The sequence below is a fragment of the Sinocyclocheilus rhinocerous genome, unplaced genomic scaffold, assembly GCF_001515625.1.
Source record: "Sinocyclocheilus rhinocerous isolate Xijiao unplaced genomic scaffold, SAMN03320098_v1.1 scaffold557, whole genome shotgun sequence".
NCBI lineage: Eukaryota > Metazoa > Chordata > Actinopteri > Cypriniformes > Cyprinidae > Sinocyclocheilus > Sinocyclocheilus rhinocerous.
Genome location: NW_015633548.1, coordinates 1,050,089 through 1,065,626, shown reverse-complemented (window position 1 = coordinate 1,065,626; position 15,538 = coordinate 1,050,089). Strand labels below are relative to the sequence as shown.

General features: G+C 35.8%; 1 protein-coding gene and 1 long non-coding RNA gene across 3 annotated transcripts in view; both read left to right on the top strand.

Moving 5' to 3' along the window:
- Window positions 1-3,306, top strand: part of LOC107744531 (glycerophosphoinositol inositolphosphodiesterase GDPD2) — an 11,568-nt gene extending 8,262 nt beyond the window's left edge. The window contains exons 9-15 of one of the 2 annotated variants that reach the window (XM_016558226.1): window positions 39-121; window positions 233-392; window positions 888-1,109; window positions 1,461-1,609; window positions 2,129-2,276; window positions 2,434-2,516; window positions 3,133-3,306. In XM_016558226.1, the coding sequence (XP_016413712.1) occupies window positions 39-121; window positions 233-392; window positions 888-1,109; window positions 1,461-1,609; window positions 2,129-2,276; window positions 2,434-2,516; window positions 3,133-3,196 (909 nt within the window). In that variant the 3' untranslated portion in view covers window positions 3,197-3,306. Of the gene's footprint in view, window positions 1-38; window positions 122-232; window positions 393-887; window positions 1,110-1,460; window positions 1,610-2,128; window positions 2,277-2,433; window positions 2,517-3,129 lie in introns of both variants that reach the window. The other variant, XM_016558225.1, reaches the window with a different exon arrangement.
- Window positions 3,307-6,676: 3,370 nt separating this feature from the next.
- The window catches only part of LOC107744530 (uncharacterized), a 10,899-nt gene continuing 2,037 nt past the window's right edge, over window positions 6,677-15,538 (top strand). Inside the window, exons 1-2 of the long non-coding RNA XR_001640487.1 lie at window positions 6,677-6,943; window positions 8,008-8,139. This is a non-coding gene — a long non-coding RNA (uncharacterized LOC107744530). The remainder of the gene's footprint in view (window positions 6,944-8,007; window positions 8,140-15,538) is intronic.

Here is a 15,538-nt window from a genome sequence, read left to right as displayed (position 1 = left end):
TATATATATATATAAATAAATAATAATTATGTATTTAGATGGCTCCAGAGAACACCATGATGTCATTCAGGAAGAGTATGGAGTGTGATGTGGTGGCATTTGAAACAGATGTGCAACTCAGGTAACAGATTGTCCCCCGAAACGCTTGCTTCTATTTTGTGTATATATATGTGTGTGTGTATAATGTATATGTTTGTGTGTGTGTTTAGTCCTCTTGTCTTTCTTTTTTCAGCAAGGACATGAAGCCTTTTCTTATGCATGACAATGGTTCAAGCTTTTTGCTGCGAACAACTGATGTGAAGGATAAGTTTTTAGGTCGAGATGGCGACATGAACACTAACTTCACATTGCAAGAGTTACAGACTTTAAATGCAGGCGAATGGTTTGTAAGGGTGAGGACAGAATTTTTTTTGTGTATTTTATCTGTAATTACTTTCTGTATTTAATTTAATTTAAGTTTTCCAATATATATAGCTTTTATGTAGTCCAACACATTTGACCGTAATTACTGTTATGTAACAATATAATGGAAATAGAAATGTAAAACAATTTATTTTTTACAATTCATTACACAATTATATTCATTATATTATATTATGAAAGATCTGTTGTAAAGACAGCTCATGTGCAGTTGCATTTGAATGCAAACTAGATAAAGCAGTCAACATCTCTCAGTCAACATGAGAAGGAGTAGCTGTTGATTAGAGCAAACAACCTTGAACTCCACTGAAGTTGCAGCTTTAATCAGTATGAGCAGATGTTGAGCAGAAAACAAAACATTCTTCCACTTTGCATTTGATATTCAAACGTTCTGTTTCAGTTCTTCAGCAGTGTGATGTCAAAATGACAGATTTGTTTAAAATTATATCTTGATTTTTCAAATATAGACAGATCCATTTCAGTCAGTGTCATCGCTCTCAAAGGAAGAGAAGATGGAAGCTAACAACCAGACAGTACCATCTCTTTCTGAGCTCTTAGTCATGGCCAAAAAGCATAACGTCTCCCTCATATTTGACCTAAAAAACGAGAAAAACTCAACAGGATTCCACAACAGTGACTCTTACTACATCACTGAAACGATCAAAAAATCAGACATCTCACCGGACAAGGTAATAATATCAATGAAATTTAATATATATTTCTATTACACTTTCAGAAACTTGGTACGCCCTTTTTTATTTGTATTAAATGTCAGAATCCTAAAGCATTTTGTTTTCTTCTATCAGTGTTATTTTAGTATTGTGTATATACAATGATTGTATTTATTAAATTAGTTTTTAACAAAATATTTCTCTTTCCTTTTTTATTTCAGGATAGGTTTAGTAATGTTAGTACCTCTGCTTATTTATTTTATTTCAGATAAATAGGCAACATTTCTAATTTTTGTTTGTGTTTTTGAGTTTAATGTTACAATGTTTTGCACCATTGAATGTAGTTTTAGTATTGTGTGTCGCTTTCAGATATGGTGGCTTCCTCCAGAATATAGACACGACGTGAGAAACATTGCACCAGGGTTCAAGCAGGTGTATCATAATGAACAAGACATGAATGCGGCTGGTGGAAGCTTTCTGAATATGAAATACAGTTCACTGAATGCTCACGAAATAAGGTAAGTGTAGGAGGATTGGTGCAGCTTGTCTGACATGCAGAGACATGATGCTGCTGCCATTAATGTTGGTATGATCTCACAGCCTTGGGGAACGTTCGCACAGGGTTTTACTTTCTTACAAAGATGACAGAAATGCTATGAAAAATGAATGCCGATCTGTAGCTTAAACTTACAAATGTATCTTCTAATGATTATAGTAGCAGGAATGCCGAGTTACCAAAATGCAACACATGATGATTGATGAAACCTTTTCCAGACGCTATTGTGTCCGGTTGGGTGCACCTGTCATTTTATAATTTTACCTGACAGTAAAGATGAAGAAAGACTGACTGAAATCTTGACTGATGAATAAGACTGCATGTTAAAACGGTCCTGCCACTCCTGTCTATTGTGCCGAGAAAACTGGCTTGTTGCGACCTGTCTAAAGGTCGCTGATATGGAGCCAAAAACAAGTAAATAGAAGGAAGATTTGTTTGTTTTTTATTTTGACATGCATTTTTTTTAAATTTCACTGCACAGTGAGCTGCGGGAAAAAAACGTGTCCGTGAATCTGTGGGTTGTAAATGAGCGCTGGCTCTTCTCATTACTGTGGTGCTCCGGGGCCAGTTCAGTGACCACCAATGCTTGTCACATCCTCAAAAACATGTCTAAGCCTGACTGGCATCTGGTAAAGCTCAGCCTATCTTTTCACCTATCACTGTGTATTCTGCCATAAAAGAGAAGATGTTTTTCCATTTTGTATTCACATGGGCTTGTCTGAATATGTAACTCCTCTGGAATCCTTTGTGTGTTTGTGTATCTCTCTTTGCACGTAACAATGAAAGGAGCCTAATATCTACATGGGAATATGGATCTCGGTTGACGTGATATCGTGGCTGTTGATGTTTGGCCTGTTTCTCTGGCAAAGGTAAGCAATGAAACTCAGCACATGCAGTATAATGCTGTTAAATTGATTTTAATGAATTTTTTGGTGGAGATTTTAATGTGTAGATTATAATAGCTGTAAACCTTTTAATTGTATATTTAATTACTTTTCTAATATTGTTTATAGTGTTTATATGTGTAACTTTCCCATTTATAATACCAGAAACAATTGATTATTTTATAAATATACATTTTTAGTGTGTATTATAAATTCTAATGTTGATTTAAATTCACATGCTTATGGGGACAATGTAAATAAATAATTTAATATAAATATAAATGCATTGTATATTAGAAATGGCAGGCTAAGTCAAATTTATTGCAAGTAAGCTAGCTGGTGTTACCAACTCTAAAAGATCTCCAACCAGATTTCCCAAGAACTGAACATGTCCATCACCCATAATGCCAAAATTCATAATACCACTCAAAATAAAAACAAAAAGAAGCAAATGTTAATCATGGCTATGAACAGTTATTTATTTCAGGACTTCTAAATTAATTGAGTAAAAGTAGTCAGACGTGCCACTAATTGAAGAGTCACTCAAATGTTGATGAGCAGTGAGTTTATAATGGGCATTTTTCTCTTTGTTTATAAGCAGGAGGAGGAACCATGTTTTTCGTCAGAATACAAGCGAGAGAAGTGTCCCCCTGCTTCCTCGCTGAATGATACCATCCCTGACACGACAGGGCGTTTCCTTGGTTCACTTTTTGAAGGATTGTATCTGGGCATTATAAGAAAACCACACCATATTAAATGTTATGCAGTAAATTTACATAATATTTGTGCTTTTAATGTAGACTGCATATACAAGACATTGTTTGATTTGAGAATTTATATATTTCCTCATTAGGGCAGCATATTGTGCAGTGCTGCCACCTCTTGACAGAGTTATGTCAGCAGAACTGCAACTTTTCTTAAATGACAAGACATTTTACAAGGGTTGTTTACTTTTGTGAAAAATTTTAGACCTGTCCCAAACCTTAACAGTGTTCAGTGTCAATAGCAGAAAAAGTGTTTTGCAATACGACATGAGCACAATAAGTGTAGTCAAAGACACCTAGTGTTTAAATGAACAAAATGTTTATATAGATATGCAAACATGAGACAGGATACGGATTGTAAAGTTGTACTCTTTCTTTTAACTTACCTTCGGATGTTTAGTCATGTTTATTTTGTGCTGAAACTGGTATTAATGTGGAGGAGATGATTAGTTCACGCGTGCCTCGCGCTGCCGCGTCTGTTGAACTGCGATCTGTCACTCCACATTAAACCGCGCCAAAACAGCATTAATTGTTTGAATACTGCAATACAATGGACCGAATTTAATATCTGAGACTTTGTGTCATATTAAAAGTACCAACGCACAATGCTTATTGTGATATATTGGATGGGAAGTGCCCTTCAACGTTCGGTCCATTAACTGAAAACAGGCTAGACTAATCGATTCTTGGGATTTAAGAATCGATATCGCTCCGTAAAAATGAGAATCGATTAATATCGAGATATCGATATTTTTTACCCAGCCCTAGTGCCAACCCTGCCTTTCCCAAACACTCCTACTGAGTCCACGCAGCCATCCGTCAAAGCACTTTTCCAAGTGACCTCTGTGGTGCTTTTGCTGACGCTTCAGCGAATAACATCAGTTTTATGCAGGATTTGCTGGTAGACCCGTCACAGCTCGTGTTCATTTAGTATCATTAATATTATTATTATTATAGTTTATTTTTGTATATTTTAATTGATTTATTTTTATTTTATTTTCCATTTTCTTTTTAATATTTTGTTTTTAATTTGTTATATTTTCTTTTTAAATTTTAGTAATGTAGTTTTAATACTTTTGTGGGTGTTTCTATCTTTTTTTATTAGCTTTTTAATGTCTATGTATATTTTTTTAAATTTCAGGTTTAGTTATTTTAGCACAAGTTAAACTAAATGGAAAATAAGAAATGTTGACTTGGCAACTGGCTGAAATTTTATTTATTTATTTATTTTTTATTTCAGTTAAAATACAAAACGTTTTCTTTTTATGGTTTTCATTTTAGTTTTTTAGTTTTTCTTCCCAGTTTGAATTATTGTAGCACAAGTTAAACTAAATAAATGAGAAATGTTTCCTTGGCAACTAGCTGAAATAATTTTTTATTATTTTATTTTATTTAAGTTAAAACGTAATTTATTATGGTTTTTGTTTTAGTTAACAATTTTTTTTTATTAATTATTGTTTTAGTTTTAGTACAACTTAAACTAAATGAAAATGGAAAATGTTCCCTGGGCATTTATTTTATTTCAGTGAAAATATCAAATATTTGTAATTGCTATTTTTTAGTGTTTTTTTTTTTTTTTTTTTGGAAATGGGCATTCAAGACAAATTCAGAAAGAGGTGGTTTAAGTATAACTGTATTGTTGTGTGTTCATTTAAAAAAAAGTATGGGAGATCAAGGTTGGCTGGACAAGATCTGGCTGGTACAGGGTTCATTTTGGTGTCATAATATTTTGGTGTTGCCACAAAACTGAATGTTTGCCCTTTTGGCTCACATTGGTTCTATAAAGACATCTATAAAAATGACTTTATAAATATTAGTTATGGGAGACATTTTTCATTTGTTGTACAGTTTGGATACTTGTGATTAATTATGCTTTCCAGGTGACATCATTTATTGCTAATATAATGATTCATGATATATTATTAATTTTCACAACTTTTACAATCTTTTAAATAACCAATAGGGAAACTTTAGAAGATGTTTTGCTCCTCAAAGTGCCTGTTTATACCTTTTATGCCATCCAAATATGTAATATTTCAAGAATCAGTCACTGATTCCCCATATTGAACACCCCATATTGATTGAACAATAACTTTGTTTGAGCGATTAACAAGTTATTTTTATTGATATACTGCAGTCCTAAATACGTGGGTGGCATAACGGGTATAAACGGGGGCAAAAACAACATCTAAAATCTCCCTATTGATTATTTACAAGATTGTAAAAGTTAAATAAAATTAATGATATATCATTTTTATTTAATCATAAAAACACTATCTGGCAAATTTGGGTTAAGTGGTGTTAGTTTGGTTTAAAATAAACGTTTACATCTGTTCCGTTTGTTGCATCCCTTTAAAAATTGTGCCAACCAACCACACAACCTCAGCCACAAGTGCACAATATAACTTTTTATTTTATTTTATTTTTTACAAGGAAATATTTTGTGATACTGAATGTGAGATTTTCATCAAATGAAAAAAAAAATCGACCAGTCAACCCTGCACTGGTGCACCATAGGCTACTTTCATACTTGCTTTTTAATGTGAATTCCTTGTATAAAAATGGTAAAAGCTGTTGTTGTTTCATAATCTATATGTTTGTATGATGTAAATGTAATAAAGCAAAAGTTTCAATTAAATTGATCACAAATACTTTGCATAATGCTACTGAACGTGTCACCAACCAATGCACAGACTGAAGGCAGGTCTGGATCAGCATGTGAGTGGAGCGGAGTGACAGAAGAGATAATACACTGACCGATCTGTAACCAAATCCACTCCGGGATTTTCATTTGTCCAAAGCGTTGATAGAGCGACATCGAATGAAAAAACACTGAGGGAAAAACTACTACTAACAAGCTAGTAACTACTAATATGTCCCCCTCCCCCCCTCTTTCTAATACAGTCCTTATTGCTATAAAAGGCTATAAAATTGGCTTCTACCGACTTCTTCAAAGCAGGTTTACCGTTTCTCCAGTAGGTGGCACGATATACTTCGGAATAATAATTTCCATGGTCAAACTTGCATCACCCTTTTCTGGCAAACAGTGTTTTCCGATAGACTTACGAAAAGATTTCAGGTATATTTATTGTGATAGTTTTTAACCCATTATTTTCCTTCCTTTCTCTTTGCTAGCCACAACTTAATACATCACATATATGGTTAGCATTCGCCGGTATACAGTAAAGCTGTATTTTTTCCCCCTATGAAGACAAGCTCATTAATAAGCTCTGTTATCATTTATCCACAATTTACATGTGGATGAGTAAGACCCTGTTACTGCAGACCGCCCTCCAGTTTCACTTGGTTCCCCTCAAAACTTCCAAATGCTGGAGCCGAAGGCAGATAACGGGAATCCGCCTCACACTCTCACTGCTTCCACAACAAGCATCTGCTGCCAACTGGAGTAACTTCTATTCCCGTCGTAAATAACGTTACTAGAACTTCCCAAAAGAAGCAATATCGTCACTGTGAATGGAAAAACTACGGCAAAACTTTTGAAAGTGGTCGGAGTAACTTGAAAGTGACAGCTGACCCGAAAAGGATTTTTAAAGCGTAATTATTTATTTGGAGAACTAGTCAAAAGGTTGCAACTGGATTTACAGGATCACTTTTCTAACAGTCTTCACATCATGGTACATAAATATGGTAAGTTCCGTTAAAACAGTTAGCTTCAGTTGTTATAAGAAGACGATATCTTATAAACATTTGGCAGTGATTTAATTGTTTTTAACGTTTTTCAGTTTCGATATATGTGTATTTTCAAGTAGGAATCTTTTGGAAACCCCAAGGGAAACAGGAAGCATTAGTCTGAAGTGAGATTATGTAACTTTTAATAAAACCGCTATTCTTTACAGAAGCTCAATGAATGTCAAGTGTAGCATAGGCGACATACTGACTCTGTTTTACCCATCACAATCTGTGATGTTTATGTGGAAACTCCTACAACCTTTACCTTTGCCTTATCTCTTCTTCCCTTAAACCTTTACCGGAAAGATTCAGAAACCCTCAAAATGTTTTTATGCTTAAAAATCTGTCAATACCACTGTTAGCGAAGCATTATTTCATTTAAAGAAAGCATAAGCACCATTTTCAATTAAAACTTTTAACAACAAACGTTTAAATAAACCTCACAGGCATTGTTATTGCTGTTGTATTGCTTATTGGATAGAACAGATACATATTCAAGCTCATATACTATGCTGAACTAAACCTGTGATTACTCTTATAGGACACCTGTGTGAACATGACAACTAACTGGTTAACTGTAAAACTGGTTAACAAAATTGTTGCATCACTTGTTATCTAATGCATTTTAAGTGTGACTTAGGTGTCTACATTTTTTTTATAATTTTTTTTTTTGCCACTATATGGTCCCTTTTATTCCATACCAGTAACCCACCAAATAAGACAGGCTGTTACGCAAGACTAATAATTCATTTATTTTTATCTGCTTGCTGAAAAACTGTTGTTAGACAGACCTGGTTGAGTTGAACATCTGGCTGCACACCCCTTCTAGGGGTTCTTGTAATTATAGGCAAGTAATGTCAGATTTCAAGCATCTAGCATAGTGCAGAGCCTTTTCAGAATTAGACATGCATCTAAAAATGTCTTCAGACTGTCAGAAAGCGTATGTAGGTAATGGAGAAAAGGCATTAAAATAAGTAGGAGTTGTACTGAAATAGAAATGCTTGTCTTTTCTTTTATTTCAGATACCAAAAGAGCAGTTGGGCTACTGAAACAGTACCAGGCAAGTCTGACCAGCCCAGAAGAGCAGACCCTGAAGACCAGCGTGGAGAAGGTCTCTTCCATCTTTGGCAGTCATCTTTTTCAGGCTCTGCTGGGTGAGGGTTGTTTCTGTGTATGGCTCTCAAAACAAATAATGATTAACTGTCATTATTTAGGGCTGTACCACTTGATTCCAGTACATTCTATACCAAGCAAAATGTTCCAAGAAGCCACGTTATAGTTTGTTCAGCTTTACTAAACACTGCTGATATTTTTCTAAATGGTACATTTTGTTTTCTGTCCATGGACCAGCTGCCTCAATTCCCTCGTTTACATTAACAATGGCTTTAGGATATAATAGTTTCACCAAATAGACTAACATTACTGACGCTGCCTTACAAATTATGAGTTTTACGAGTTACTTATTTCTTACATGAGAAATCAGACCCATTGCTCATCTGTTGCACTCATTTCCATTATCCAAGTTTTGAATTATTGGATTAAGCCACATGAATAGGTCCTTTCAGAATAAAAACAAAAGGTTGTCTGTTTTTAAACTGAAATCTTACTAAATGGGTCCTCACTGCTGTCTCTAATGGCTTGATCTTTTGCATGTATTTGAGACTTTCAGAATGTTTACCGAAGTTTGTGCCACTGTTCTCAAGTTACCCAACGAGTCAGACTTTCACAACCCCAGATGATTTAGCAGTACTGTGGATGTGCTCTGTCACATTTTAATGATGTCTCACAACAAGCCAGAATAAGAAAATATACAAGTAACAATAGGTATCACTGTCATGCCAGGTGCATCTTACAAATATACGAGATTTCCTAACTTATTTTTAGTTTTTGTCCTGCAAAGGAAACAAATTAGTCCCATTACGAAACGGTTGAGTGGTTATCTTAATTACCAGGTCCAGGCTTTAATGAGGCCTGCCTGCTGCTGTTGCTGTGATTCAGAAGAGTAGTACCACAGGGGCCGTGATCAAGCCTATGGGGTTGCGTTGCCATAGGACTGTAGTGAGGAGAGGGACAGGTTTCCCCTGATCTCAACTCATGGGTTTTCTCATATGCCATTGGGCATGACAGGCTTATGATGTCGTATGTGATACTGTTGTGCATGTGCTGGTCATTCTAAAAAGGCATAGAAAATGACAAAGTTTTATATAAAGTCTATTTCATTTAAACCTGTAAATATATAAAGTATATCAAGTTTATATAATTTAAAACAATTAAAGGCAATAGGGGAAAATGCTTTTTTTTTTTTTAAGATTTCAAAGTATATAATACAAGTACATTTCTTAACTTTTTGATCACATACACTACTCTCAAATGCAGTAAAAATCATAATACTGTGGAATATTACAATTTAAAATAGCTGTTTTCTATTTAAATATATTTTAAAATGCAATTTATTCCTGTGATGCAAAGCTGAATTTTTAGCAGCAATTACTCTAGTGTTCAGTGTCACATGATCCTTCAGAAATCATTCTAATATACTGATTTGCTGCTCAAAACATTCCTATTTTTTTACTATGTTGGAAACAGTTATGTTGTTTAATATTTTTTGAAACTGTGATTTCAATCTTTGATGAACAGCATTTATAAGAAAGAGAAATATCTTGTTAAAATCTGCCATTTTTGAACAATTTCATGCATCCTTGCTGAATAAAATTATTAATTTCTTAATAAACATTACTGACCCCAAACTTTTTGAACAGTAGTGCATAAGTTGTTTTCTTTTTTAGTCGAAAATCATTTGGATTCTGTTGAGGGGATTTTACCTTTTATTATGATACCTCTGGTGTTACAGGAAGTGTCAGTCACTTAAACCTTCCTGTTTATTTTTTCATAGTGGTAAGCTTTGTGATTGAGGGGTAAAGGGTATTATCATTTTTTAAAACAAATATGGCTCCTGCCGTTGTTATTTTGTTTTCGGATTTGTCATTGTGTTTTCTGACTTGTTATAATGTTTTCTGAATTGTTGTTGTGCTTTCTGAATTTTTATTTTGTTTTTTAAACTTGCATTTGCGTTTGTAATTTGTTATTTTGATTTCAGAATTGTGATTTGTTTAGCACTTCTCGGCCACCGTACCAAACAGATGTTCCAAATACTCTCATTTATCAGGCTTTAAATCAGTCATGAGAGTCTCAGCTCTCAACTGGCATAGCACAGTAAGAGGATAAGGATTCCACACATTCCAGAAAGAGGCTGGATCATTAGCGGGAACGTGGGATAACATGTAGGTAGATTGATAAACAAACAGCTCTTGGCTGCAGTGAAGTACTCCCATCTGACCTCAGGCCAGATTAAGCAGAGCGTATCGCTTTGTGCAGGACGGCCCATTCTCTCTCTCAGGTACTGGGGAGAGGGGTCATGTGAGGCTGAGCTGAGAGCAACATGTGGTTTCAATCGTCTCTCCAGCCTCTTGGGTGTTGGCCAGAGTTAAAAAAGGGAATACAGTATGAATTCTAGCAAAAATTAGACAGATTAAGAATGTATTGTCAGATGGAAAATATTTAATATTATATTTTATATTAAATATTATAGTATTTTTATATTATATTTTGATTTGTATTATTATAGTTTAATATAGCTTTTAATATTGGGGTTTTAAGTGACAAAATATCATGCGCTTATACATGATGTTTAATCCTCAGTCATTAATCTCATTCACATAATTGAAGTGTTCTTAGACTCTTAAGTTGAAAGCCCTTTGTTTTATGTGGCATCAAAGAAAAAGTGATCATCGAATATATTGGGGATACAATGAGGCTTGTAACAATTCAGTTCTGTGATGCACTGTGGGAGGGAGGAAGATTCGACCGTGGGCTTGTTTGGTTGTCTGCATGATTGCACAATTTTGAACAAAGGTTTTCCTAACTGCACACTCATCCCTTTGTTTCCAAACACACAAACAGACTAGGGATCACACAGGTTTTGTGCCCAAATATGACCCAATATCAAGGCAGGGCTATTTTTATTGCTGGGGAAAACAGACAGTCCATTATTCCTCAGTACTTTCTCAGTACTCAGTACAGAGTTTCGTTTTGTGTTATCATGTTTTAGTTCCTTCTAGACAGTTTTCAGTATTTATATATACTATAACAAGTCAGCCTACTTCACTTTCACCTTGTATCAAATGCTTTTTAACTCTTACTAATGCTGCATTTATTTAATCAAAACTACAGCAACAGCTGTAATATTGTGAAATAAATATACAGTATATGATAAAAACAGTTGTGCTGCTTAAAATGTCAATATTTCAAAATAATTTTTGTATTTATTTATTTTAAATAGATTTTTTGTAACGTTGTACATATATGTACTGTCAATTTTGATCAATTTAATTCAATAAAATTATTCACAAAAATGTTGCTGACCCCAAACTTTAGAACGGTAGTGTAAGTCTGTTGAGGATCTGTTTGCTTTGAAACAAAATGTCACAGTAAAAACTGTAAAAATGTTATAGCTGGGTCACTGATAATAGTTTTACAAGGTACCTACAGAGGAAAAGCGGTGAGAATTATATTGAATTCACAGGATAATACATGTAGTTTGTACTGTAAAATATTTTGTAAAATAGTGTTATACTAAAACTAAAATTAAAACAATGGAAAAACCCTTAAGATAACATGTAGAAAGAAAGAAAAAACGCATCTTAAGCACACAGAATAACATAAGTGGACTTTGAACGATTAATTGCCGCTTTGAACGATTACGTAATTGTGGCATCCATAATTGTAATCGCGATTAGAAATTTGATTAATTGTGCAGCCCTAAAATGAAGTATATTTTACCATATAATATGAATGAACTGTAACAGTACTGTTTTAAACTATAAAATATAGTTTAGAATCAGTATATGTGGGAAACTGGTTCAGGATGGTTTTTGATGGACAGAAAAAGTCAGTTTTCAACAAATCAAATGTGTGTTAACTTAATATTGACATTGAAATGAGGTGAACCAAGTGAAAAGGAGAGCAGTTGTGTAAAAATGATTCTGTGTAGAGGACTGTGTAGTTAAGCAAAAGGACTTTGTGTTTTTTGTTCAGTGGCCAGGAATTTATGTGGTCTTTTAGGATTTACTTGGCTCTGGGAACATTCTGCTGAAACGCTTTTTTTTTGGAGGAAAAAAACTTTGTCTGAAATAAATGTGCCCGTATATCAAAGTATGTTAGTCTGTTTTGAAGAACCGATTTTTAGCATTCAGCTGTAAAAAAAAAAACATTTTAGTGCACACACAATCTGTTATATCCATGACAGTAAGTAGCCCTAGACATGAATAATCATTGATGTTGCCTGCTATGTTTCACTCAATAATGCATTTGAGGGGAAAGGTCTCCTCGATGAAGACATAATTCATACTCACACGTCTTCAAAGACATTCAGGACAGCTTTACTAAACGAGGAGGTGTTTCTGTCTGACACACTTATGCATTTCCATTCATCCTACAGCTGCATGTTTTATAATCATGCAGCATTTAGTGGAAGACTCTACGCTTTAGTTTACTTTCCCCGTCGCTCTCTTTCTTTTCTCCGCTCTCTCTATTTCTCATCTGGCTCTTACCAGCCAGGCGATGAAACCGCTTCCCACACACTGTTCTCCTCCCACTCACACAGGCTCACACAGACACAGCCATGATGAGTCACATAGCCCCATTCTTCTACTGTCTTTCCCGCTGCACCCCAGTGGGACTCCATTACTGCCCCTAACAGCTCCCCCACACACACACGTACACGGTCCGCATGCGCCGCCAGTCCGAGTGCACTGCTTATCTGTCCAAAAAAAGAGTTGCTTTTCTCTCAAGCGCTTTCTTCTTCCGTCTTAAAAACGACTCGCTCGTTTCTTCCAGTGCAAAGGGGGCCAAGAGCGCATTATGCTTCAAAGGCACAGCGAGGTAACAAGCATCTCATTATGTTATTAGTGCAGGCTGTGGGCCAGTGTGGGAGTGTGGGTGACATCAGCAGCATTGTCTCCCTCCATTCTCATCAGCTGGTCGTCCCTCTGTTGGTGACCACAGGCCACGGCAGTTAGTGACCTGAGAGGTAATGAGGTAAGACGTATAGAGAGGAAGAAAGGGTGGGGTGAAGAAACAAATCATTCTTGTTGGAAGGGGGGAAGAGGTGGTTTGGGGACACGACCAGGACAGTAGCAGTCCCGTTAGGAGACCAGAAACATCCCAATCTTTGATGTAACCGTCAGAAGTTATTAAAATAGGCCACTTGGCTCTGGGAACATTCTGCTGAAAGGCTTTTTTTTTGGAGGAAAAAAACTTTGTCTGAAATAAATGTGCCCGTATATCAAAGTATGTTAGTCTGTTTTGAAGAACCGATTTTTAGCATTCAGCTGTAAAAAAAAAAAACATTTTAGTGCACACACAATCTGTTATATCCATGACAGTAAGTAGCCCTAGACATGAATAATCATTGATGTTGCCTGCTATGTTTCACTCAGTAATGCATTTGAGGGGAAAGGTCTCCTCGATGAAGACATAATTCATACTCACACGTCTTCAAAGACATTCAGGACAGCTTTACTAAACGAGGAGGTGTTTCTGTCTGACACACTTATGCATTTCCATTCATCCTACAGCTGCATGTTTTATAATCATGCAGCATTTAGTGGAAGACTCTACGCTTTAGTTTACTTTCCCCGTCGCTCTCTTTCTTTTCTCTGCTCTCTCTCTTTCTCATCTGGCTCTGACCAGCCAGGCGATGAAACCTCTTCCCACACACTGTTCTCCTCCCACTCACACAGACACAGCCATGATGAGTCACATAGCCCCATTCTTCTACTGTCTTTCCCGCTGCACCCCAGTGGGACTCCATTACTGCCCCTAACAGCTCCCCCACACACACACGTACACGGTCCGCATGCGCCGCCAGTCCGAGTGCACTGCTTATCTGTCCAAAAAAAGAGTTGCTTTTCTCTCAAGCGCTTTCTTCTTCCGTCTTAAAAACGACTCGCTCGTTTCTTCCAGTGCAAAGGGGGCCAAGAGCGCATTATGCTTCAAAGGCACAGCGAGGTAACAAGCATCTCATTATGTTATTAGTGCAGGCTGTGGGCCAGTGTGGGAGTGTGGGTGACATCAGCAGCATTGTCTCCCTCCATTCTCATCAGCTGGTCGTCCCTCTGTTGGTGACCACAGGCCACGGCAGTTAGTGACCTGAGAGGTAATGAGGTAAGACGTATAGAGAGGAAGAAAGGGTGGGGTGAAGAAACAAATCATTCTTGTTGGAAGGGGGGAAGAGGTGGTTTGGGGACACGACCAGGACAGTAGCAGTCCCGTTAGGAGACCAGAAACATCCCAATCTTTGATGTAACCGTCAGAAGTTATTAAAATAGGCCTTTGTAAGTATTAAATACGTAGAAATGAACACAAGCAAGAATGCTGTTGTTCAAAGAATTGCAGCCATTCTGATATTTAGACTACCAGAATGATTATGATTTTGCCTTTATATTGTATATATATAATATATATTTATAATATATATTTATATTGTAATTTTGAGTTACACAATATTTTGGGATACTTTGTCCATTTTTTGCAAGTTCAACCTTTGTCTCTGTGCAACACGCAGTTCTGAATAAATCAATATATAATATATAAATAAAAAAATATATAATTGAGTAAATGATTCACTCACTCAGGAGTGTCATTTATTTCCCAAAATAATCAGTGCTTTTGAATTAAGCATGGTAAACTGTGGTAAACTAAGCGAATAGTAAATTATATAATGTGTCATTGAGTCTCTCATAGAGACACTTGTCGTCACCTACTGGCGAAACAATTTAAACCTTCAGAAAAAGTCAATGATGAACTGACGGTCTGTTTTTAACACACAAACAAACAAGTGCCTCCACATTTTAAGACCAGAATTAACTGTCGGTCGGAGCAGTTAAAGGTGGAAAGAGCTGCAGTGGACAAACAAATTGAATAATAATTAAATTCTGAAAGTGAAAATGATTTTGACCATATTTTGGAATGAACTATGAAAATATGGGGCCATATACATGCAAGTTGCGGTCAGATTAGTGAAATTTTGGCAAGACTTTGTTGGTAAAACAGGTCCACTGTTCATTGTTACAGAACTTACTTTCAAACCAAGCAGCTTTCTGTTGGTCAGCGAGCGAATACGCTTGACCAGTTTGAAGACGAGTGCAATTTGTGTGGGGAACTCCAGATCACGCGGATTCCTATTAAAATAACTGGAATTCTGCTCAATTTCTCTGCACAATGCTAAATGTGACTGCACTGTACTTGATTAGGCATGTGTGAAAAAAGGGGACAACCACTTCAAGGATTCGATTTATATACAGTGGGTACGGTAAGTATTCAGACCCCCTTAAATTTTTCACTCTTTGTTATATTGCAGCCATTTGCTAAAATCATTTAAGTTAATTTTTTTTCCTCATTAATGTACACACAGCACCCCATATTGACAGAAAAACAGAGAATTGTTGACATTTTTGCAGATTAATTAAAAAAGAAAAACTGAAATATCACAAG